Source organism: Pezoporus flaviventris, unplaced genomic scaffold (genome assembly GCF_033815535.1).
Source record: "Pezoporus flaviventris isolate CSIRO_AGI_PZ_B2104156 unplaced genomic scaffold, CSIRO_AGI_Pfla_v1 ptg000002l, whole genome shotgun sequence".
NCBI lineage: Eukaryota > Metazoa > Chordata > Aves > Psittaciformes > Psittacidae > Pezoporus > Pezoporus flaviventris.
This window is the reverse complement of record NW_026892550.1, coordinates 82,114,705-82,139,391: the sequence shown is the minus strand read 5'-3', so window position 1 is coordinate 82,139,391 and position 24,687 is coordinate 82,114,705. Positions and strand designations below refer to the sequence as shown.

General features: G+C 47.3%; 1 protein-coding gene across 1 annotated transcript; it reads right to left on the bottom strand.

Moving 5' to 3' along the window:
• Positions 1-3,114: 3,114 nt before the first annotated feature.
• ADA2 (adenosine deaminase 2) lies at positions 3,115-23,960 on the bottom strand. The gene is made up of 10 exons (XM_061444679.1): positions 23,781-23,960; positions 22,425-22,750; positions 19,267-19,492; positions 12,256-12,466; positions 9,162-9,289; positions 7,948-8,038; positions 7,542-7,650; positions 6,378-6,535; positions 5,385-5,587; positions 3,115-4,207 (listed from the first exon to the last, which is right to left on the bottom strand). Exons 2-10 carry the CDS (start codon positions 22,735-22,737, stop codon positions 4,099-4,101), a joined length of 1,548 nt encoding a protein of 515 aa, XP_061300663.1. The 5' UTR covers positions 22,738-22,750; positions 23,781-23,960; the 3' UTR covers positions 3,115-4,098.
• Positions 23,961-24,687: the final 727 nt, after the last annotated feature.

The following is a 24,687-nucleotide window of genomic DNA, read 5'->3' as shown; positions in this document are numbered from 1 at the left end:
TCAACCATCTACCTCACTCCTGTTTTTATTGGCAAGATTTTTGACAGCAACCACTAGTGCTGGATCAGCCATTTCCTGCCAGTGAGTGACCAAGAGGCAAACATTTCATTCGCTAAATTGCCCCAAAGGTATCTGAACTGCTCCACAACAAAACACAGGCTAGACCTGTGTGCTGCAAACAAAGCTCCATCCACCTCTCATTTAAACAAATTGAGCCTGAAGAGGCCACAGGGAGACAGATGGGGGAGATAACAGGCATTAGGTTTGGCATATTCCTATGGCTGCCTGAACTAACGTCACAGAAACTTCCATAGATTTCCTTCTCTCCTTCCTTGCTCCAGAGTCCAGATGGAGACTGAAGTGGGGCCCTTTCTGTCCCTGCTCAGGCTTCCACCACACCTCTGGCTGCTTCCAGCCCTGCTCGTCCAAATACCTCCTTCATCTCAGGTTTTCAAGTTCTTTGGCTGGCCCTTTCTTCCCATGCCCATCACCAGTACTTTCGGCAAAGAGCCTTGAGTTGTGCCTCGAGGCAGTGAGTTGATGCTTCACTAAGCACTTGCCAGCTTTGAAAAGAATGGGCTGGTCATGTAGTGTTTACTGTTCTCCTTGTTTCCTTCTGTTAAAATCATGCTAAAAGCAGCTAAAATGACCTTCAGTAGTTTCTTTTACTTTCTTATGCTGCCACCACCATAGAGATGGTACAAAACTTTAACAGGAGAAGAGGTAGCACAAGCAAATCGTTTCTGTTGAGTGGTCTCTGAAAACGGCCCTGAGCTGGGTGCCGCTACTGTGTGGTCTGGGGAAAGGGGAGGACCTGTGTTGTGCCTCTGCCAGGTGGCTCAGGCTGACTCCACAGTGTGTTAGCCCCATGGATCAAACTATCCTTTGCAGCATGCTGTGAAGACACTTCAGACTCCTTGATAACTAAATGGACTCCAGACTGAGGGACGTGAAATGTCTCCCTCCAATTCACATTCCAGATTAAAACCTCACATCAGATACAGGTATCCCCAGTTCTTCCTAACAGGACAAAAAAAGGTGAAATAAACCCCACAAAACCCATTTAAAAATGTGAATATATACCATGTTCTGAAAGAGACAGGCAGTAAAGCCTGATTATATGTGATGTATTTGCCAACAAATGTGAGCAGGGGCCAAGGTACTGAGAATACGGAAAAGGGTATCTGGATGGATTGATTTGCACAGCTAGAGTTGGAGACATGAAGATGCCGTCTGGGTTTCCCAGTTTGCATCTTTCTCCTAACTAAGGCCCACTCTATGGATAAGTTAATCCCTAGCAGTTAAGCAGGCTGGCCCTCCATCTGTCAGACTCACTAAGGCTCCAAAAATTGTTAAAGCCCATCTACTGCCAGAGGACTCTTGGGAAGGCCCAGTCACTTCACATGGCAAGGAAGGATCCAAGGAAAGATACATGACTGGAGTCAGGCTTCTCCATGCAGTTCAGGCTCACATTTAAACCTATGTGATCAGGATGGAAAAAATTTTGCTCTCTGGCCAACCCTAAGATGGATACCTTCAGCAGAAGCTGAGTCACAAATTCAAACAGTCCCATAGAGCCAAGTTTCACCTTTCTGAGGGCTTCCTCTGGAGATCACCTCAGACCTGTACAATTTTAACTCCCCCATGATTTCTGTGCTGTAATCCCTTGTTGGTGGCTCCATGGGACACATCACATCATGGTTCCAAATGCAAAGTAGGTAAATGGCAAGTACACAGCATGCTTCTCCAAGGAAGGCAGGAACAAACTGGACACAACACGTAAACTTGTACCAGCAAGTGTCGCAAACAGAAGATCTAGCCCTGTTGCTAATACGGATAAATGAGGAGGGAGGACTAGAGGTAACCAAAAGGCCACCAGTGGCTCAAGCCCTCAAGAGATTATGTGCAGGAAGTACTGAAATCTTTCCACTGTAGCAGAAAAGGAAAGAACATGGGTCAACCTGTGTTAAGGAAGTCAGCTCCTCCCACACTGGCTCTGTAATTATTAGCTTCACCTTGGCAGCAGAGAGGCTCACTTAAGGAAGAATCAACTCATGGCAAATAAAAGATCCTCATCGATTCACATATAACAAAGCTGAAGGACTGGAGAGCTCAGAGGGACATTGCTGTGGGTCACTGGTTAGCAGCCATTCCACCAGTTAGCAATAGTTTTTCTCAGCACTACAAATAAGGGATTTGTAGCAGTAGTTTTTCTCAGCACTACATGTAAGGGATTTCCCAAGTCAGCATTTATAGTATGACCATGATCAAAGCCTACCCTGGGGACCCTAGACTGAGCTGTGTACACTACACCCATGGAGGAGGAGGCAAGGTGCCTCTACTCTGGCTCCTCCTCCAGTATAAAGCTGGTCCCAGGACCAAATCTTCATCAAGGCCCAAAAAAGGCCAGCCTGCAAAGAGCAGTTGCTGTCGTTAGAGGAGGGTGTTGGCAGAGAGGGTTGGAGTAGAGGCAGCTGTGGCTGAAAAAGCCTTAGGGTGTGAGACACTCAACCCCCTTGGTCAGTGAGGTGTGTGACTGGGTTCTCACTTTCTGCTTCCTGTGGTTTGTGATGCTGGCTTCTGCAATGTAGAAGCCTTTGGTTTGCTGTGGGTTTATTTGTTTTTTTTTTTTTGTTACAGGGTTTGTAGTGTGGTTGCTGTTTTTTTTTTTCCCTGGGATAACTAGAGATGAGCTTGCAGCCTGTGAAGTGTGGTCTGTAGTAAGTATACTTGCCTCCTCCTTAAGGTGTTTTAGCCAAGGTCAGTGGAAATAAACACTATGGCCAGGCAGCTTGAGACAATTAGCAGCAAACATGAAGAGAGCAAATTTGCCCAAGCTGGTCTGATCAGGAAACAACAGTCCTCACAAGCCTGCAGATCAGATGAGGGAGAGTGTCTTCCTGCAGAAACTTTTGTAATTTCTCCCTTGGCTGATGCAAACCAGCATAATTGTACTGAAGTCAGGGAGAGCTGCTGGCTGATCCTGGCTGTGTGCTTGCGCTATGTGTGCCAAAGGATTTTGCTGAATTTATCATCCTTGATTAAGATTTCTTTCTCCCCACAACTAGTTCTTCTCCTGACATTTTTGATGATATTAAGAAAGGGAATCTGCTTTTCAGACACTATTTATTGTGTAGTTTCTGCAATACCTTTAGCTAAAGAGCTGAAAACTACAAAGGTCCAAGAGAACACTGTAGTTATCCAGTGTGAGGGTAGTTCTCCACCAAGATGAAAATATGTCTGACAGGCTGAATAAAGGCGCATTTGCACTCTGAGTAAGGTGGAAAAAGCTGGTAGATGAATAACCTGAAATTAAATGGTGTCTCCTATAAATGCAGAGGTCTGTATTAACATGGCTCAGTGCAGGGGACAGTTTTAATTAAGTTGTATCTGGGAAGCCAGGGTGTTTTTTCTCAGCTGAAAAGTGGTTTGGTTTCCTTGTGACCAGAAGACAGGAAAAGATTTTGCAGTAAAAAAAAAACTGTCAGCAGCTGAGGCACCTCTTTTGAGCTTTGTGATCACTGTACAACCAGGCTTAAATGTTCTGGGAGCAAGTCCCATCAGCTCGTTTCCAGCCATGGTAGGTCCTGAAATAGCAGACATCAGACCTGTGACTGGTTCTTCGACCTAGCAGTGCTATTTTGGCAGCAGGCCCAGGGTTAAACATAACAAGAGCCATTTTCAGTCCTTGCTCTCCTGAAGATCAGTGGCCCAAATGGTTGGATGTTTGTCTTAGCTGTTTCCGGACAAGGTCTGCATTTTGTAACAATAAGGCGAAATTCAGAGATCCTCATGTTAGCAATCTCCTGCTAATGTTAATTAGAAAGCATGTTTTTCCTGAATAAGGATGTCAGGATTTGGTCATTGGCAATTTTTAACTGTTTTGACTATTTTGAGCAGGGTGTTCTTTCACTGTTGCTATAACTGCTCCCTTTTACCTCCAGTCCATGACTTTTACAGGATAGTGCAGCTCATTCTTAGTATTAAGCCCATGAAGCCCATTGCCAGGTCAGACTTTGAGGTTCATTCATCCCTCTTAGCAATAAGTCTGGCTGGCTCTGATGTGCCAAATGCCTTCTGAGATGTGTCTCCTGCTCTCTAAAGCTCCTTTGAAAAGCTATCAGAGAGGTCAGCCACAAACTGGTCCCATTTTTTCTGCCAGACCTCTTTGGCCTTGGCTTTCTCATCTGGTAGCATGGCACTGTATCTGTGAGGAGAAGAAAAGTCAGTATCAGATAGGAGACAATGGGACAGCCATTTCAAGATCAGTGACCAAAATGAAAAGGCAGGAAGCAGTAACAGATTAACTCTTGCAGGACATGCCTACACGACACAGAGTAATGCAGTGTAAAGAGCCTTGAGCTCCTGCCAGCTGGGCTTATGCTGGGACAAGGCTGTATCAACAGCTACCAAGTCATAGAATCATAGAACAGCTTGGATTGGAAGGGACCTTCAAAGGTCATCTAGTCTAATGCCACTGCAATGAGCAGGGACATCCTGAACTAGATCAGGTTGCCCAGAATCTAGCTTGGCCTTGAATCCAGCTTGGCCTTGAATCCAGGGATGGCACATCCACCACCTCTCTGGGCAGCCTGTGCCGCTATTTTACCACTCTCATTGTAAAGAATTTCTTCCTCACGTCCAGCCTTAATCTCCCTTCTCTTAGTTTAAAACCATTGCCCCATTACACCATAAGCACAAACAGCTCAGTCTGCATAAGCTGGACACACTGGGTAGCACCCAGTGACTAATACAGAAGAGACAATACTGCTTTCAGATGTGGCTGGGCTTGGTCCAGATGGGTAGGAAACGAGTATTTGTCATCTTCCCTGGCCTTGCAGGGACTTGGGAGTGATATGAGGATTGGCACAGGATTTGGCAAACAGACAAGAATGTGCAGAAAGACCCTGGGCACCATATCCAAACTATTTTGAGACATTCAGAGCTGTCCAGATAAACAGAAAATGTGGTTAAACACACTCAAGCTACATGCTGGTAGACTGTTTTCCTGTGTTTCACCAGTAAGCCATGGCAAACACTGCAGCAAGTCAAATTTTTGGCAGAAATAGACAAGTGATACAAAGGCCTAAGACTTCACCCCTACCCAGAGCAATGTGCTGAAGGCAAGTTCACAAAGGATGTAAAAGGGGGAATAAACTGAGGTGCTGAGTTAGAGAAAGGCAATCGAGGGCACAGGCAGAGGAGCCTCTGGGGTCCCTTTGTCACACCCCTGGAGGAGACAGAGGAGACCGGATTAATGGAAGCCCAGTTCATGTGGCAGGGGAGACTCTGGGGGAAAACCCCAAATACAGTGGATATCCAGGGAGCAAGCTGATAGCCCCCTTAGCATTACTGTGGCTGGATGAGAGAGGTGAGGAACTTACTTTATGGAGTTGAGTGCAAGTTGTTTTAAGGTCCTCAGGTCAGCATTCATCCCTCCGATGGCCATGAACACCTCGTAGAAGTCATAGGAGACTCCTTTTGCCCCAAAAATAGGGGGATCATCGGGGCTGATCACAATGGGGTGCCCTTCAGCCATGAGGTCAGCTGCAGGGTGGCTCCGCAGATCAGCTACCAGCAGCAGGACCTAGGAATGGAAGGGTGGGAGGTAACACCACATCAGGTTATTGCTGTAGCTGTGCTTGTATTGTGGCACTTATCAAACTGCTCTAGCTGCCTGTGTCAGCAGGTAGTCATCAGGGAGGACAGCCTCCAGTGGGCTGTTCAGAGCATGCTGGGCGTTCTCCTTCAAACTCCTGCAGGAGAAGCCTATTTGTCTCCTCTGAATACACAAAGAGATCGGTTTCTTAAATTGATCACTTAAACCAAGGCCAGTGGGATAAGTAACTTCTGCTTATTCGTAACAATTTGACTGTGAGGGCATCTGGGAGCTGGTATCAGGGTTCCTCCCTCAAGGCTCACACTAGTACATCTCTGCCCCAGAGCATCCTTTCTGCTGCACCTAGGGGACAATGGGTACCATGCTAATGTGTTGCAAAAGTGTTCCCCCTGGTTATGAATTCTACAAAACCAGAAGACTTCCAGTTACAATCCCAGCTTCTGAGCCTCTGGCCCTCCTGGCTTTGAAATGTTTTCCATTGTATCACTTTAGGCACCTCCCTGGCTCTGGGCTTCATCTCCACTAGTGAGGACTGCTTTCCCAGGTTCCTCTGGGTAGGAATTTAAATGATTGTGAGCTGACTGGCACTACCAGCCTTCTTATATGCACAGCATGTATCTACATAGCAGACTGCAGTGTAATGTGGTGCAAAAAAAAACCGTAGACAGCCTGGGTGCAACAAAATGTTTAGCTGCTCCCCAGCTCCCTGCTACCATGGTAAATCCCATTCCACTGTCCCAGCCCAAGACCAACATACCTGGTTGGAGATGGGACAGACTTCTACAGGAATATCCTTCTTCAGAGACAAACTTTTGGCTACTGGATGTTTAATGAGGGCAAGTCCATGGCCAATCCGACTGGTATTCAGTAGCAGTGCATCCAGCACATTATTGTCTACAGAGGTGCCCTGCCAGTCTGAGCAAAGACAGATAAGAATTACTGCAGTGTTGTGAGGAAATAAATCATCTCAGATAAGAAGTCTTCTCATAAAACTGCTAGATGATTTTGTTAATAAATATCACAGTTGTAAGGTGGGAGGGTTGCTTATGCTCTGAGTTCCCACTTTGCATTTTCAGTGAAACAGGGATCCAGATCTGCCCAGGACATTCCCCAGCACAGAGCTACCCACTCATCTCATCTGGCTTTAGATGTCCACAGTATTGCTCTTACAGCTAAGCTAATCATGCTGGTCTGCACTGGTAGCCAATGGAGAGAAGTAGTAATTTCTGGGGAATAGCCTGTGCATTAGCATGAGATATACTATGCCTTAGATGTGTTTGTTACTGTCCGTGTCTGTAAAGGGAACCTAAGGTAACCAGTTCAGGTGTAGCCATCTTCTCTGTATATGTCAACATGCAGTAAGCATAACACACAAGTTAGGCACAACTGTCATGCCTGGTTAAGATAAACCCCACCCATATGGACTGAACAATATATTGACAGTAGGCATATGTTGCCCTAGGAATGAAATGTAATGATCAGTTACTTTGATGAGTGTATTCAGATAAGGCTTGAGGCCAGTTCAGACATTCCTTCACCTTAAAATGTAAAATAATGGTTGAGGAATTCTGCTGCTTTGAATAGGATGTGAGCAGTGCTCCGAGTAGCAAATGGCTACCAGAATAACTCTTGCAGCATGACCCTGTGTCACATACAGGTCAGAGATGCTGAGCCACATGATGCCTACAGTCAAGAGCAGGGAGCAGGTATGGGAGGTGCCATGTAGGAATGCTACATCCAGCAAGCTGATATGGGGAGAAACATAGGGGAAACTATTATATACACGTGTGAGATATATATATATATATATATATATATATACACACACTTTAGATACAGCCAGGTTTGCTGTTTCTGTGTTTTGCAAGACTTCACCTCTTGCATCTGCAAACAATAACAAGCCTTGAGTCCTCATGCTTACCAGTCTCTCCAGCATGGAAAAAGTATGGCAAGTTGACCCCCAGGGAATATGGGATTGTCAGAGCATCCTTCAGGTCCCATAAGGAATGACCTTCATCTTCATTGCCAACCTGGAGGAAAGAGGAGAGGTATTTTTGAACATGCTTTGGAAGATTGTGGGACTTACAGCTATGTCACTGAGATGCCAACTGAACCGACATTACAATGGTGTGGAGTAGGGAGATGATTCTTTCAAGGGATGTTGTCAAGTACTCTCAACAAAACCCTTATCTGGAAGACTTATGATTCATTTACACTGATCTCAGTACAGCAGCAGAGGATCTGGCTCTGGTATAAAACATATGCCATATTATATATATATTGCACCTCTAAGGGTTAACTTGAAGCTGCAGAAGAAATACAGTTACCAGGTCGAAGCCTGCCAGGGTGTCTGGGAAGCGGTCTTTGAGTGCCATGGCAGTGACAATGGCTTCTTCAATCTGGGAAACATTCAGCATCCTAAAGAGCAAGAGAGAGAAAGCAGTGCAGAGACTCACTCCCACGGGCCTGCATTCTCTGGCTTTGAGTTGTGAAATGGGGCCCCCAGGGATATTTCCAAAATGCAAGTTGCTCCTGAATCTGACAACCAACTTCAAGTGCTGAGAGTAACAGCCGCAGAAAATGGATATTATGAAAGGAAACCCCTGAATGACCAGGAAATGCCTGGCTAGACCCTGCTGTCACTAGAGTTGAGGCATGTTTGTCTGACTCACTAGCTTTCCCATCTACCAAGCAGGGAATATAACAGCATGGAGAGAAAATGTTTAATTACTTTTTTCTTCTCCACTGTTTTGCTGGGAGGTGGGACAGCAGCTGCATTTCAGGAGAGTTTTAAGTTTAAATTTCTTCCAGCCTTGTCAGATTTAAACATCATAGTGCATTTTGCAGACAGACTCCATCTATACCCAAGCTGGCCAGAGGCAAGCCAGCTCTGAACTGGAAACAGCATTCTGCCAAGCTGGAGTGAGTAAGTGCTGATGAGAGGTCTGTTATATTTGCTCAGAATCACCTCACATGACTTCATGGCATCTGGCTGACTTGGAGAACAGCCTTGTGCCTGCCTGTGAACAGCAGCACGAACATACCGTACAAAGGCTGCCGGGAGAACAGCTTTTGCAGGGTTCCGTGAGGACCTCTGTAATACCAAGTGCCCATACTCGGGCACTGCTGTCACTGCTTCAGTTTCCACAGAGAGAGGGAGTACATCCAGGCTCAGAAGACAGCACGCATGGCTTGGGCAAGCACACATGCAAGGAACCCTCCCCTTGCTCATTCCCACACCCAGGGCTCACAGATGCTTGTCTCTCCAGCGCACACCATGAGCTAACCCAGCTCACGTTGCACGTACACAGACTTATATAGATGAATTCTCATCCTCAGCCTTTTGCAGGTGCCAGGGAATGCTTCGGGAGTCAACACCACAGGTCTGACGACACAGACAAGCATTGCTAACCAACTGTGGCACTTCAGCCCAGACCTCAGCCTCACTTCTCCTGGCTTGGACCCATCTGTCCCTGCTACCACCTTTGGCGTAGCACAGGCAGCCATGCACAGCCCCATTTTAGCTCTGCTCAGCCTTTACCTGTGTGCTGTAAATATAATCTTGGCTCCAATAAAGTCAGGGTGCTCCTTTACAAACTGCTTGGTCACTTCCCGATAGGTTGCCACAGACCATGACTTATCATGCAGGGTGCCATCCAGTTCATACACCTGCAGAACAAGAAGTACATGGCAAGCAGAAGTTGGAAGAGGTGTTTTATTGGAGGGTGGGAGAAGTGAACTGAAGAAAAGCTCAGGAGAACTAATGTGCTGCAGTCTATCAACAAGGCAGAAAAAGCCAGTTAAATCTGTGCGGAACATTTTCTTCTTGATGCCTTTACCAGATGGCAAGAACCAAGGAGTGGTATTCCTCCTTCCTGTGTGATGCAAGAAAAAAGTTTCTACATGTTCAGACATGGCAAGCAAGTGCCCTTGAATACCCAGGGGAGACCATGACCTCTTACTCATGTCTATACCAAATGCTGGAGTGCCTTGTACAGCTGTCTGGCGGCTCACACACTCTCTGTGCCTTGTGGCAGCAGTCTATCAGCCAAGGCAGCTCCAAGGCATGCAAGAGCTGAGCTCCATAAGCTACCAGCTGGGCTGCACTGCTGCTCCACTCTGCCAGAGGTTTACTCTGTGACCTTGAGTCAGTTGTTCAGTCTTGCCATGCTTTCCTAGTTCTCTGGCTGCAACTAGGAAAACCAATCCTTTTGGCATGCTGTGTCTCATCAGCCTTGTGAGTTCCTCACTACCAGGATGTATGCAGGGCTTTTGACCTGTATAGACCCTGTATATCCTGATTGATACTAACCCACAAAGGCCCTGCCTGGAGTTCTCTAAAAACAGTGGCTAAAATAATTCTATTCTCTTATCTTTCTTGCCTTTCTTTTCTCTTTCACCCTTCTTCTCCACCCTCCAAATGGTCCACTCCACATTCTTTCTTCCCTCCGGTGCTGCCTCTTTCAGTGATGCCCCTTGCTAAGCCCCTGAGCCCCTGTGGCATCCCCTTGCAGGCACCAGCAGCCATGGTGCAGACACAGACAGAGGGAATTTTCCCCTGCAGCAGCCCATGGGAATATGAGACTTTACACAGCTGAATTTGCAAACACAGCTGGGTTTGGGTGGCTTTTCCACAGTGTTTGCTGTTACGCACTAAATCCTGACTTTCATTTACTTTACCTCAGGGGCCACTTCTGGCAGGCTTTGCTGCAAGGCAAGCTTTTGCAGAGTTAGTCAGCGCTGTTGTCCAAGCCTTGTGGAGGATCTCCAGCCACACAAGCATTTTGCTATTCCCATCACACCCTGCTCACCTCAAAGCGTCTCACTTCCCTCTCATCCCTGCCCCAGCCTAGCTGGCACTGCCCTTGTGCACCAGCAACCCAGCATGCTCGCAGCTCCTTGCAGCCCTCACAATGTGGTTGTACCTACAGGCTGCCTGTACCTCGCAGCACGTTAAGCTGCTGGGTGCGAGCAAGCCCAAGGGCTCTGAAGGCTCCCACACCTGGAGCCAGCATCAGGGGCTAGACAGGAAAGAAATCTTCCTTGCCAAGCCTCTCTTCAAAAGGCATTACAACCATGTCTAAGCACTGCCAGTAAAGGCAGGGTATTTTCCAGTCAGGCTCATGCACTTGTATCTTTGCAGATACTCTTGGTCCAGAAACCTATGTGACACTGGGGGGATGTCAGCTCTTGTACTGTCTCGTGGCACAGGAATTTTGACACTACTGTTATTTTCTCTTTCCAGGTCTCTTTCCACCCCAAAGACAAGAGTGGCTGAGTTCAGAGCAGCTGGCTCATGACCAACACCAAGCAAAGTAAGATACTTATAAGCTTTTTGTTCTTCTCCCTCTCCTATTTTTTTTTCTTTTCAGTACACCCTTCTCACCTCAGGCACAATAGAGTGCCAGTCTGCAGCTCTTACATTGAACCTTCTTTTGCTATGGGGCCAGCCCAAGCCCCAACAGGGCAGGGTTAGCAGCCCCACTCCCCAGCTGTTGGGATCAGCCTCCAGATTTGTCACAGCATCTGCCTGTCTGCTGATGGGGTGGCTGTGGAGGCACAGACATCCACATGCAGCTGGCTGGAGCTCGCCAGCCGTTGCATGCAAGGGCAGTGATTTAAGGAAGTTGGTGTCAGGCATGCTTGGGAATCAGGTCACTAGCAGGACACCAGCATGGCTGCTTCATCCGCTGGACACTGTGGTGACAGCAGCAAGCTGCTACCTGTGTTCCCATACACAACCCACCACCACTAGCTGGTCCATCAGGTGCTGCCAGGTCGACCTCGCACAGCAGCCTCATTCCAATGGGCTTTTAAGAACATGGAGTAGATGGTGTAGTGAGGAGCAGCAGCATCCCTGATGTTTGTTTTGGTAAGATATCTGCCTGTCTGAGAGAGCTCTCCCCCCCATGCAGCCCCACTTGGAGCTGGGCAGGAGAACAGGTGTGCCTGCAGCGTCTAAATTGGCGCTGGGAATGTGTGAACCCTTATAGTCAAAGATTGGTGGTGGGGTCTGCTGGTGCTTTGGAAGGCATGGGGGCAGCATGGGGTTGTAGGACAACCTGACCAGCTCCAGGTGACATGCAGGGAGAAAGGCCTGAACTATTACTGACAAATTTTAGTGGAAATGAAAGGAGCAGTTTATACACAGCCAAAATTCTAAGTTGTCAGCAAACTGTGGAAGACTGTGCTTTGCCTATTGGTTTACTAGCCTATTCAGAGAAATCATTCTTAAATAAGCTGTGGATTTAAAGTAACAGAATTATTCCACAATAAGTGTCTAGTCAAAACAGGAAATTATTCCAGAAGAGCTGCCACAGAACAGGTGATTCTGGTGCAGACAAACTTGAGATACATCTTCCCAACCAGCCAGATTTTGACACAACTCCCAGTCAGACTGTGCAATGGAGTTCAGTGCTGTTGCCACAGCAGGTGTCTTCCTTAGCATCTCCCACTTTCAAGCCCTTGCCTATGCAAATCTCCAACAAAGACCTTTGAATATGATCAAGGTTTTCCGACATCCTTAGAAGGGCAGGTATGCAAACATCCAAGAACTAAATCCAAGATAGGGCTTGAGAATAGTTATGGAGAAATAAGGGTTTAAAAGAATACTAGAGAAGCCAAAACATACATACCGGAGGCAGGATAGCTCTTATCTCAACATACTGTACATTATCTTCATAGAGCTCCAGCAGCCCCTGGTAGAAATAGGCCTTGAACACAGGTGCATAGCAGATAAGTCCAGAGGCAATGAGAAAGACTTCTTCAAATCTTTTCCAAATTAAAGTCTGAGAAGGATAGGTGAGCTCAGGGACATCTGTCACCAGGGTCAAGTTTCTCAGCAAGCTGTAGAAAAGGGTATAGAGAAGAGGAAGAATGAGAAGAACAAACAAGACAGTTGGCTTTCAGCATGTAAAAAGCCACTGGCTGGCAGTTAGGTGTTTGGTACAGGAGGAAATAGATTTCCTCCAAGAGATGTATTATTGTCAGAGACCAAGCTTTGCAGACGTGACACTCTCCCACCTGCATGCTCTGTGGTGTAGCAGGGCAGTGTCTGTGCTGAAGTAGCCATGTGTTGTATGGGCAGGACCAGGAAAAGGTGCAAAGCCATTCCTGCCACAACAGTGGACCATTATTAACTCAGGGCCTGTTGGCACTGCTGTACAATGGGAATAACAATGACTGGTGCAACTAGGAAGCATTCAGGTAATTTTTCTGCCACTTACGTTTATTCCTCTAATGGCTGGTACAGATAATAGCTGACAGGTAAAGAGTCATACGCTATTGAGTTACAAGCAAGGTAAGACTAGATGTTCAAAACCTGTCTTTACAAAAGAGTTACAAAAGCAAGTATGGTGGTTCTATATCGTAAGAATTGCACTCTGCTACCTAGGGGTATCCTTAATCCAGAAGCAGACTAGCACATTACTCCTGGAGACAACATATTCTCCCAAACCTCTTCAGTGCATGTAAAAAAGTTATGACACACAACTTTCTGTTTACCACCTAAAAGCAGACTGAGTCTCCAGGAGAAACCATGTACTGGGTGACCATCAACCCGTTTACTAAGCCTAGAACTTGCGCTGGTACCTTTTTTTGGTCAAAATACACCACCTAAAATACAAGCAGGGGGAAAATGTTTGTGAATCAGAAATCCTTTTTCCCTGCCAGTGGAACACACCTGATACCCTGCCTACCTTGCTGCTGACTGTGTCAGATTGTCTGCTGGGAAATGCCTGATAAGAATCACAGATCCTGGCTTTTCCTTAGTGGGAAGGAAGCATATATATTTCCTCCATAGAGCTGATGTAGAAGCCTTTTTCAGAAATCCGAAGAGGCAGCTGGTAGTTTTATCAAGCAGAGTTTAAAGGAGCCCATAATTTCAAGATTATCTAGTTGTGGGTGACAGCCTGCATTTTGGACAGAGTAAGGATCTGTGCCACAATGCTGTCCTCTGGCAAGCGGATTGTCTTCATCCCACCTGAAGCCTTGCCTCTGGCACCAGCTCCCATCCCTCTGCTGGTGGCCACCTGAAGAAGAGTTCATAATAAATTTCTCAGGCTGGTGGCAAAGTCTAAATGGCAATATGGGGGTGATTAACTTCATTTCTGGGTGGACAAACTGAAGCCATTGCAGCAAGCTACAGAGCCAGTTGCTTGCAGGCACATGGGTTTGCTAGCCTGGCCAGGCCTGATGCTTATCTAGTGGTAGGGGCTAAGCAGGTTCAGATAGAAATACCTTCAACCATGTTTCATCTTTCATTGGAGCATATTGTTTCCACTCAGTGACAGCTACTGATCTTTAATGACGTTTCTTGTTTGATGTCTTGGCCCCCATCCTTGTGTAGTGTTCTGCTCTGTTATATGGGTGGTGTGGGTTTGATTTGTGCTCTTACTATCTTCTTCCAGGAGGCTTCTGTGGATGGAATTAAAAGCCTTCCTCCTACAGATGTAAAATGTGATCTGGTCCAAACTCATAAACTGACACTTCCCAGGCAGAAACATCCGTTTTGAGTCCCTCCATCCTGGCCACAAAACAGAGCCCGGTTCCCCAGCATTAGCCTGCTCTTTCACTAAGGACGCTTTTTCAGTGGGTGCAATTCCATTTCTTCTTCACTCTGTTAATTTGAGACACTTGTGCTACGTTAAGGATGAGATTTTTAAATGCTTAACAGTCAGGGAAATTCAGACCTAAGGTTTCCACAGCAACTTCAGCTCTGCCCTCCTGCGCATTACAATAGGGGCTTTGGTGCCATTATTATCCCAGGACACTGGGCAACCCCAGCTACTGTTCAGTAATCCATGCAACCAAAGGCGACCGAGCTGGACCATGGCAGGGGCGGACAGTGGGGAGCACGCAGCAGTGGGAGAAACCACAGCATCACCCTAGAAACCAGGAATGCAGAAGCCAGGGGCATCCTGAAGGCTTGGATCCAGCCGCCGGAGCTGTGGTGGAGGCCGGCTGCCAGCGGAAAGGGTGTGCTGCAACTTGGTGGGAGGGGAGAGGAGGTTTTGTGTGGGAAGAGCTGGGGAAAAGAGACTTTTCCACTCCCCTCCTGGCCGAAGGGCAGCTCCTCACCAGCCCTGCGCACCGACAGAGAGCACCTGCCCAAAGCCAAGAGCCCAGTGGGGCTGTTCCCACCATCCCTTCAAGCACCGAGGGAAAAACCTCCCCGTGGATCAAAAAGACCGTGCAAGCCTGTTCTCGCCATCCTGCACAGCTTCGTTTCAGATAAGGATGGGCGGTTAGTCGGGCTCCCACTGCTTTCTCCCCTTGTCCTGTGAGAACTCAGCTCCTCTAGCAATCAGCGTGCACAGGGCTCCGCTCCCTGACTTTAAATCTAGTTGTACAAACTTGTGGCCGTTTACTTAGCCTGTGCTCCTGAGCTAGAAGCAGCAATAAATTCCCACACCACCCTGCTCCTAAAAGCACATAAATCAAATTGTGCTTTTTTTCATAATCCCCTTCCTTTTGAGACTGATTATTGATCCCTATAACTGTTGAAGATTTATTGCATAATAGTGATCCATCCTTGATAACTGGATAATCTCCTAAGGGTTCAGGGGCTTTTGCCAGCAGCAGCTCATGCAGATGAAGCAAAGCTTCATAAATGCATTTTTTGCTTCTTTTCTGGAATGGGCCAGTGATCAGGTGCAGACTACAAATAGCTTTCCATGTCATGTCATATATGCACTGAACAATGCTATTGCAATGCATATGCCCAAAGGGGCACAGCTAAAATGACCAGCTAAGGATTATTTATTTTCAACTGTGGTTTTGCTTTCTCTTTTCCTGTTTTTTTTCCCCATAACTGTCTTGCTTCCTTGGGCTGTATGATACAGAAGCAAGCAGGTTTTTTGCCTTGTCTTTAAAGGGATTATTTTTCCTGCTTCTTTTTCTGTTCTAGATGGGCAATTATAGCCCTCTCATCACCGTAGTATCTGAATGTCTTCCAGTGGTGCATTAAATAGTGTGACTAACATCTGTCACATGTGGTTCATTCGTTTTCTCTCTCTTTCTCATCCCCCTCTTGTTCTCCCGAAGGGGAGACTTGTAGAGGGAGCAGAGTGCTTTGTTTCTGTGGTGGATTTTCAGTCTCTTTTTTCCTCTGTAGTGCACACACTGCCCTATTTTTCTGTGACATAAGGCAGTCGGAGGACACAGAGGGGAAGGTGATGGCAGCCCGGGCAGCCGTGAGTGCCCAGGGGAGTTGTCTGCACAGCCTCGGCCATGGTGTCATCTCCCTCACAGATGACTTCATCCTGGTGATAGAGAGCTCCGCTGGGCCACTGGGGATGTGCTGCCGGGCACGGCCTTAATCCTGGGGCTGCTGGTCAGGAAGGGGTCTGCAGTGGTATTTTACAAATATCTGGAATGTCAGTGCTGTTTCCCTAATATCTAGGGGCATGCTCTTGCTTTAGAGACAGTGGCCATTACATTGCATCTTGAGGAAATACTGGTATTCTCTATATTGTAATGTGGAGTAAATAAGTTAGGATTATTCTTTTCTTTTGAGTCTAAAAGCAGCATTCCCTTTGTTTCTCTGCCTCCTGGCCTCTCCTGATTCTCATAGTAGCATCCTTTTGGCATCAGTAACAGAATACTCCAGGGTCTTGGCCCATAGGAGGTGTGTTTTGAATAGGAATGATTAAGCCTTCTTTTGAGGGAAACAGACAAAAAGACTTCCTTCCAAAACACATATGCACATATGTATATGTATGCATATGTACCTAAAAATGCAAACAGCAAAATGTAATGCAGACACCTCTCTCCCTCACCCCTTCCTGGTCAATATTGCAATAATGTGAAAGAGTGCAGCCTCTCAGAAACATTTCCATTGTTCCCTTCATGTTTGCTGATCCACCCTGTCTTGCATGAGAGCCCTTCCCTGCTGCCATATTCCCTTGATACTCCCTTGAAATCACCCAACTATCCATCCGTTCCTTCTTCTGACATCTGCTTTCTCTCAGCTTGTCAGTGCTCAAGGGCAAAGAGGAGTGCAGGAAAGAGGTAGCCTGGGATGCACATGTTCAAGAGACTGGGAGAGTTTCCAGAATCTGAGAAGCAGAACAGATTGGGGCCTATTCCTGGCTAGAGACCTATTTCCAGACGGCCGAAAAACATTCCTAACCCCTAGAACTAGCACCCAGGGATTAGATGAAAATAGGAGGGGAAGCTCCTCAATGTGGTCGTTGTTTGTGGTTTTGCACATTATGTGCAATGACTCCTCTGCGATTTTGTGGTGATGAGCACAGAAGGGCAAGAAATGAAGGACAACATGCTCAAATGAGTAAGTCTAAGCACCCAGGATGCGAGAGATCCAAGTTTGTACTTGGCCTGGGCACACGTTTGCTGAGGAATTCACTAAATCGCTTAATTGGTCTCTGCCTCAGTTTCCCCTCTGCTTTTGGGGATACTTTTGTAGCAGGGTCTGTCTTGTGCCCCTGTGTAGTGCCTGCCACTCTGAATTCCTGTTCTGACTTGTGGCTACTAGACATTGTCAGGCAACTGATACAAACAGAGAGGAATGTGATAACACTGCCTCTGAAAGGAAATCATGTTTCCAAACAGGAACATAGGATACCAAATAATGCACAGCTCCACCCTTGTAGGCATGTAGGGTGCTGTGGCCTCTAGCCTCAGCCAGAAAAGGATGTCACACTATGGAAATACAACTGAAAACAAATACAACAAAGGGTTGCTTCTGAGCCAGTTTTGAAATGCTGTTGATCGGGCTTCAGGGAAATGAAGCTGTTTCAAAATCCAGTCTCTTGCACATTCTTTATGGGTCTTCAGGTGGGGTTGAAAAAAGCTGGTGCTGTGGTCTTTCCCTATTTATCACTCCCAGTAGAAGTATAAAGGAGATAATGGGAAACCAGTTTTCTCTTTCAAAGACATACGTAAGCGACTTCTCACTGGATCTGATTTCTTCCATCACATGTCAGGGCAGCAGAGCCTCAGGATATGCAAGATCAAAAGCCCAGGGTCTGACACTACTTTCTCCTTTTCTGGACCTCCCATAGGAGACAAGTGCTGGGGGCCCTGGAGAGTTGGCTCCCTCTGCCCTGCCTCTTGCTGTTGTTGGGAAGGGAAAGCAATACCATGCCAAAGATCTGGCAGCTCCTCAGCTTCCCAACCTGACCTTCTTCCCAGATCTGTAGGGCACAGAACCCAAGCAGCTTCCATGTGGAGGGGATACGAGCTCCCTAAGAGTTCAAAGGTCTCTATTTAAGAGCACACACCCTCACTGAAGGGCACTACAGTAAAATCCATCAAGTTTCACTTAGGAAATGCTATAATTAGGGTCACCCATGTCACCTTTATCCGGCCCTCTCCTCGTGTGTCAGCATGGTGATACTGTCTTTAATTACATGACACCCCATGCTACTTTTCCCATGGGACCTCAACCCCCAGAGCACTGTGGACAGTGGTGCCCTCTGAATGGTCCACTACTCAATATTTTCCCCTGTCCTCATCACTCAGTGTCTGACTCCATGCATTATTTAGCATGCTCTTCCAGCCCCCTACGTGCCACACAGAACTACATGCTTCCTCCTAGCTTCTTCGGCAGGGCTTTGTCCCAGCATCAGTGGCTCTTGGATGGGGAGGTAGAGCTCTCTCTTCCTGCCAGCACTGACTGGAAGGGGGGATCCAGGCTTTTCCCACCCACCTGTGAGTGATTAAATGGTAGGGGGCTGCTGAGCAGTCAACTAACACCTGGTCCTGATAAAAGGCAGCCAGCACTTACAATAGGAGCTGCCTCTAGGGAGGGGAATTCCTGCTAGTGAGTGAGTGAGTGAGTGAGTGAGTGAGTGAGTGAGTGAGTGAGTGATGCTTGGGGAGCCATCTAATGGGTGAGCTCCTGGACAGCTATAGGAGGCCTCTCCTGTAAGAGAAGCAGCACTGCTACCAGGAGGGTGCTGGGTGGGGAAGAGACATACCAGGCATAGGATCTGTGTGTGGGGTTCACTGGCTCAACCCATGCCCAGGCTGAGACCAAACCCCTTTTCTGAGGGCAAATCACAGTTCCTGGTGCCTGAGGGTCCTGTTGGGAATGAGTGCCTCATGCTTTAGCATGGTAGCTACTAGTGAAGTTTCAAGGACAGTCCTCAGAAAATAAGCGTGATATTTGGATGGGGAGGTTGGGTTGAGTTTTCTTTTGGGTTATTTGGGGGTTTACATGCTAGCACAGTTACTAACATGTAGTTTGCCCAACTACTTCTTCTGTATCAAGATAATAGTTTTACAAAAGATTTCTCTGATGTTGGGGTTCTCAGCTACCTGGCTTACTTATCTTCTTATCTCAGTGGTTGAGATAGGGTCTTTCAGCGTGCATCCCTACCCCATGCTGGGAGTACATCCAGCAGGGGTGCTGAGGAGAGATAGGGGCAGCTCGCATGAATCTACTGAAACTGTTGTCTTTAGCATGTCTGTGCAAAGGACCAGAGTGAGGGTGCACAGGAAACTTCAATTTTGATGGTGTCTGACTCCGGTGTACTTAATGCTGTAACATTCAGTATCTTGTGTTGCTGTTTGTTGCATGCATGCAGCCCTACATGGAGTTCCCTGCTTCCAGAGCAGCAAGAAAACAAGGAAGTTGGATGATCAGAATGATCCTGCTGGCTACACAGCCCCTCTTCACTCACCTGCTATTAAACTCTGTCACGTTGCGCAGCTGTTTACGGTAAGTCTCCAGCAAAACCCACTGGGAGCACTGGGCTGGCACTCGGTGCGGAGGGTGAGGCTTGGAAAAGCGGAACCGAATGGTGCCCGTGTGGGTGAAGCAGATGTAGCAGTCAGGGAGGTAGGTGGCATTGTACACAAGCCAGTCCACGCTCAGGATGGCATGGTCATGAAGGTGTAAGACAGCACCTGGTGGGATGAAAAAATATTCTAATGAGACAAAGCAGCTGAGAAGAAGGAACCAAGGTTTAGTGTGGTAGTAGTTTGAGTCTGCCCATTCAAGGGCATCTGGAAATGCTTCTAGATGTCTGTGAGTGACCTCTCCCAGCAGAGACTGTGCGGCTGCGCTGCCTCTCCCTTGCTGGAGGATGTGGCCCCCTCCACATCAAACAGAGGGCAGGCAGAGTGTGACAGCTCCCTGGGAGTGGAGGGAGGGCAGAAATCAATAGGGAGCTCTGCTGCTCCGCTGGGATGGAAAATGCTCTGAGTTATTAAAGGTCTTTCAGACAGACTTTGCTGTGAGCTGGCTCAGGCCCCACTGATTTAAAGAGGAACTCACACAGTAGGCAGCAGTTTACAAGGCATGCTAGCTGACTTGCAGACCTGAAACAAGCCTCTGTGTCTAAGCTGTTTGAATCCCTGCCTCAACTTTTGCATCTAGTCTGTGTCTCTTCTTTAATCTCTTTGAAACTCTGGCATACACCAAAATCCCAGACCATGACACACCAGGGAATTGCACTCAGAGGCAGAGTACCATCTACTTTTATGCCTTATCAAAAGCATGCTCGCTTACAATGTACATCTGCTGCTGGCCAGCATAAAAGGCCTCTGGGACGCTCTGTTATTGTGCAGTATGTTGGCAACTGCCAGTCTTCCTGACGCCCTCTGCATGCTCACCTTCCTCAGCCCATCCTTTCATTTAGCTAAAATCTCTTTTGCAGAGACTTCTTACATTTCTGGTGCTTGAACTAAACTTCACCTTTGTAAAGGGAAGATACTATGAGAGCTGAAGTCTTACAGATAGGTATTTTATTAGTCTAGGGGAGGGCTCATAGTCAAAATTGCTTTGATGCCCTTAGGGGTAAAGGGAAAACATGAGTAGCAAGAACAAGGCAAAAGACTGGTGTGTATGTGACATTAGACAAACTTCAAGACTATAACTTGCAGTAGACTGATCTGATATAGCCTGTATAGCCTAGAATCCCTCACTACAAAGGGTCTGACTGTTAAGATGCTGTGGTTTGCTGCTCTCAATGGAGCTAGTGTGACAGAATGGGCATGCCACAGCTGCTTAGATCTGACCCTTCTATCGCTGGCAATGCCATCCTCTTGCCTATGTGTGCAGCAACAGATATTACAAGAGTGTTTGAAACAGCAGTAATTCCCAGGGCCTCTGACCAAGGCTGAGGCCTCTAAGACTAGGTCCTTCTCAATCTTGTCTCTAAAAACTTCTGGCTCTTGCAAAAATTCCAGTAACCCATTTTAACATCTCCTGGATTGAAAAGTGTTAATTTTTTTGTTTGATTTTCTCGTTGGTATCAAAGATGCCCTATTGGAGGTGAAGGGGGGAGTACTTTTCAATTCCTTACTGTTCAATTCAGTAATGATATCTGAATCATTTGTGGTAACAGATCAGGATGCTGCAAACCAGGGATCCTCATCCCACACCAGAGGCTGGGAGGGAGAAGATGAAAAGTGAGAAACATGGCTCTTATCCATGTTCCCTTGCAAGTGAAAAATGCTCCTGTGGAGAAACTGATTCCCAGATCTTCCAAAGCAGGTCACCAACCTGTTTCCAGGCAGCCATGTGGGCAAGGCCATGGGGCTCTGGGTCAAAAAGGGGCCACCTGGAAGGGTGGAAGGGTGGGCATACTGTACAGAGTTACAGTAGTATTGACAGTGTTCACTGCAACTGTCTCGTATCTTTAGTTAAAGAAGGCACCTTGTTTGGATTCTTCCTTACTGAACTAGAGATGCAGAGGGAGAAGCTAGAACCTGGGCTTTCCTCCTGTGATCACCTCAACCCCCTATCTCTCTGCTGAACTGTCAGCAGCTCAGGCACAAGGAGACATTAGGCTTCCTGCTACCCAGCCTAGCTGTTTTCTATTTCACCATGGCTAAAAATACACCACCCCCCCGCCCCCCCCCCCCCCCCCCCCCTTTTCCACTGCAACTGGGACTACTGGGCTTTCAGATACTGCTGTGTTACAGCTGCTTGTTGGAGGATGCACAGGATGGTGCAGTGAAGTTACTGGACAATGTCATAACCTCTAGCTAACCTAAAATGGTCCAAATGCCTTTAAAACCGTGTGATGCAGAGTACAGAAGCTCTCTTGGTATAGGACATGACAGCCCATCAGCACGCAGCTTGCTGCACAACAAGGGAGAAATGACCTAGGGGTGGTGCAGACCCTGCTGTTTCCTGTGTGGTCAACCCATTTTGAGGAAGCCAAAAGACATTTCTAAAGACAAAAGGAAAAACGCTTGCCCTTGTGAGCAGAGATCTCCTGTAAGTGCACAGACCAGAGCCTGATTAAGAAAGATACAGTGAGAGGATATAGTAGTTTTTATATCATAATAAATACAGGCTTTCACTTGCATTTAAATGTAAAGAAACTTGCAGTATTGGAGGTAGAACCTTCCTCCTCTAATGCCCCAGACTTTCCAGTAGGCTTCCAGAACCAGCTGCAGAAAGACTTACTGGGGGTACAGCATTTTTGGCTAAGACAAGCTTGATAGCATGTCTGTATTATGTGTATGTGAAAAAAGAAAAGGCCCTGGCTGGAGCATGCTGAGCAAATATGGATGTTTGCGATGTCTTGTTGTCTTTGCTTCCTCTGCCCTTTCTCCACGCTTCAAAGGCTGGAGGATCCATATTGTAAGTCATACCAAATGGTACAATTGCTGGAAATGTGTATTCATCTAATCCATCCCCCTCTTCCTCTCTCCCTGTGCCCTGTCCCCAAGCTCAGATGCAGGACTCTTCCTGGAATGGAGTGAGTGCAATTTACAGCTCTCACAGGCTCGCCTGCCACATCTCATGCTTTGTCCCAGCTCTGCTGTAGGAAGCAAAAGGCAAGAGGAGGATGAGTAAGACGAGCAAACCTTAGGCCAAGCCTACCTTTTGGCATGTGCTTTAAGATGCTGAACACCGTGCTCTGCTCAATGAGGCCTTTTGCCCGAAAGAAGTGCATGCTTGGAGGAAACTGTCCTGTAGCTATTGCTGTTGCAATCTCCTTCTTCTTGAGGTTTACAAGCTTTGTACTGAGCTGCTGTTCCTGCCTACTCAGCAACAAATTGCCACCTGTCTGATGTGCTTTCTCCTCCTGCATTAGGGAGTCCCGGTCCTTCCAGAGTGGGATGGGAAGGCAAAGGGAAGCCAGATTCAGGAGAAGGTACACCAGCCTTATGGCTTGAGCAGGCAGATGCTTCATCCTGGAGCTGTGCCTAGGCAGGGGGAGAAGATGGAGCATTAGTGGAGGTCCAAATGTGACACCTTAGCAATGATCCACAGGTCCATCCTGCAGAAATAGTGGGTAATTGGATGCTCAGTGCTGGGGGGAGAATCAGGTACCGATGTCCTCTGTATTTAGGAGAATGCATTAGCATACTCCCCATGATACTAATTGCACACAGCAAGAGTGTGGGCAGATTGGATATGAGATAATGCTCCTTGGATCAGACTGGCATCATGTCATGCAGACTTGCAGTATGGTGAAAGTCTAGCCCTGGTGTGGAGGATTGGTGCGGTCAGGTCTATGACTTTCAAGCTGGGATGGAGTCCCCTCAGAATAAGAGGTGCTGGTGACACAGTACTGGCTGTGCTGCTAGCATCCCAGGGAGGGAAGCAAGGGTTCATAGCACTTGAGGTGCTTCTAGCTTTTACTTAGGCTAATTGGATCCTGATCCACTACAGTCAAGAAAAGACCTTATTGCACCTTTATGGTATATTTCAGCTATCACGGGGGCTAATTTACTGGCAGAATACCCCACAGTTTCCTCTGCAGTGACAGAGGTGCATCCTTTCCTTGCAACCCCAGAAGAAAGAGGACAGAAGGGAGACCATGGGAGTAGTAAGAGATTGCAAGGAGGCAGGCACATGTGAACTCTGCCCTTCCCAAAAAAAGCACAGCTGCAATATAATCCTTTAACACCAGGCTTTAGTGACCCTCCACACCAATGTCTCCAGACTGAAGCAGGCTGGGGAAAGGTTCAACGTTTTGAAACGGTCCCCTGTGAATTACACAGTAAGTCCCTGCTTGCGCATGTGTCTTCTGCTTCCAGCCTCTCCTCCACCTCCGGGTCCACCAGATTGTCCTCAGCCCCATCAGGGGGTCCCAGGAGACAAGGCACACTGCCAGAGCAATCTGCTGGGAGCACAGCAGGGCAGATGCAGCCCCGTGTCAGGCCTGGCTCTGAACTTAAGGAAACATCCTAGAAGGTGCTGTCTTATCCCTGGTGAGACTGACTCACTTACTTTTAACTTTCCTCCTTCTCCTTGCATGCAGAGCTCATCCAGCTGCCACCCCAGAGAGCAGGGAACAGTTATCTCTCTTGCAAGCCGGCTCTGTCCCAGCAAAGATAAAGAGGCAGGATCCGTCCCAGCGGTGCGGAGCGAGGCACCCGCCAGAGCAAGCAGTTCCTCTTCCTGTGCTGCTGCTCGGGCTTGCTCAGCTTTTATTTATCCTGTCCCTACTGCTTCATGAATATATAAATAGGAGGAGGAGGCAGGGGAGGTTATGAGAAAGCAGGACATAGACACGCACGCAGGCAGCTGCCGGGAGCTGGGCTGGGAGCTGGGGAGCCAAAGCAATGCGGTCACCTGTGGGAACCCCTCCAGCTCCACATAGAATAGAGGTGCACTCTAATCCGTCATTGACTGCCAGTGAGGCGAGCAGGGGCTTGTCTGCACAGCCTTCTCGTGTACTCTGATATGCAGATGCAGCTTTTCAACATCTTGGAAGAAACGCTTAGGGACATGTTTCCAGTATGGAGAAACTCTTAAGCCCTGCTCAGGCTGTCCCAGGGATACACATGAGCTTGGGTGTCTAATCTGATCCATGCTTTTAATGCCAACAACACTGCAAGCTCTACTTGCTAATGTGTTTTCATCTGAGACAACAGGAATTTGTCAGAGCAGTTTTAAATGACTTTGCCCAGTCTTTGCCAGCTGTGCAAACCAGACAGATGTCAATTTAACCCACTGCATTGGGCACGCAGGGTTAAGCTTCTATCTGGAGAGTAAATCGGGTGGAAAGGGGTACAAACTGATTTATTTTTTTAAAATCATAACAAATATTGCAATTTCGCTGCTTTATTTTGCACAGTTGAATGGGCTGAGTTTTAAAGTCATTTAAAACAGATGTTCCGTAAACAGCTTCCAG

Bases quoted from the DNA above. Each gene is read 5' to 3' on its own strand.
- ADA2 (XM_061444679.1), bottom strand. From the start codon at position 22,737: ATGAAGCATCTGCCTGCTCAAGCCATAAGGCTGGTGTACCTTCTCCTG. The intron at 9,290-12,255 runs GTATGTATGTTT...CTTGTTCTGCAG, and splicing joins TAAGAGCTATCCTGCCTCCG to GTGTATGAACTGGATGGCAC. The intron at 8,039-9,161 runs GTAAAGGCTGAG...CTTGCTCTTTAG, and splicing joins ATTATATTTACAGCACACAG to GATGCTGAATGTTTCCCAGA.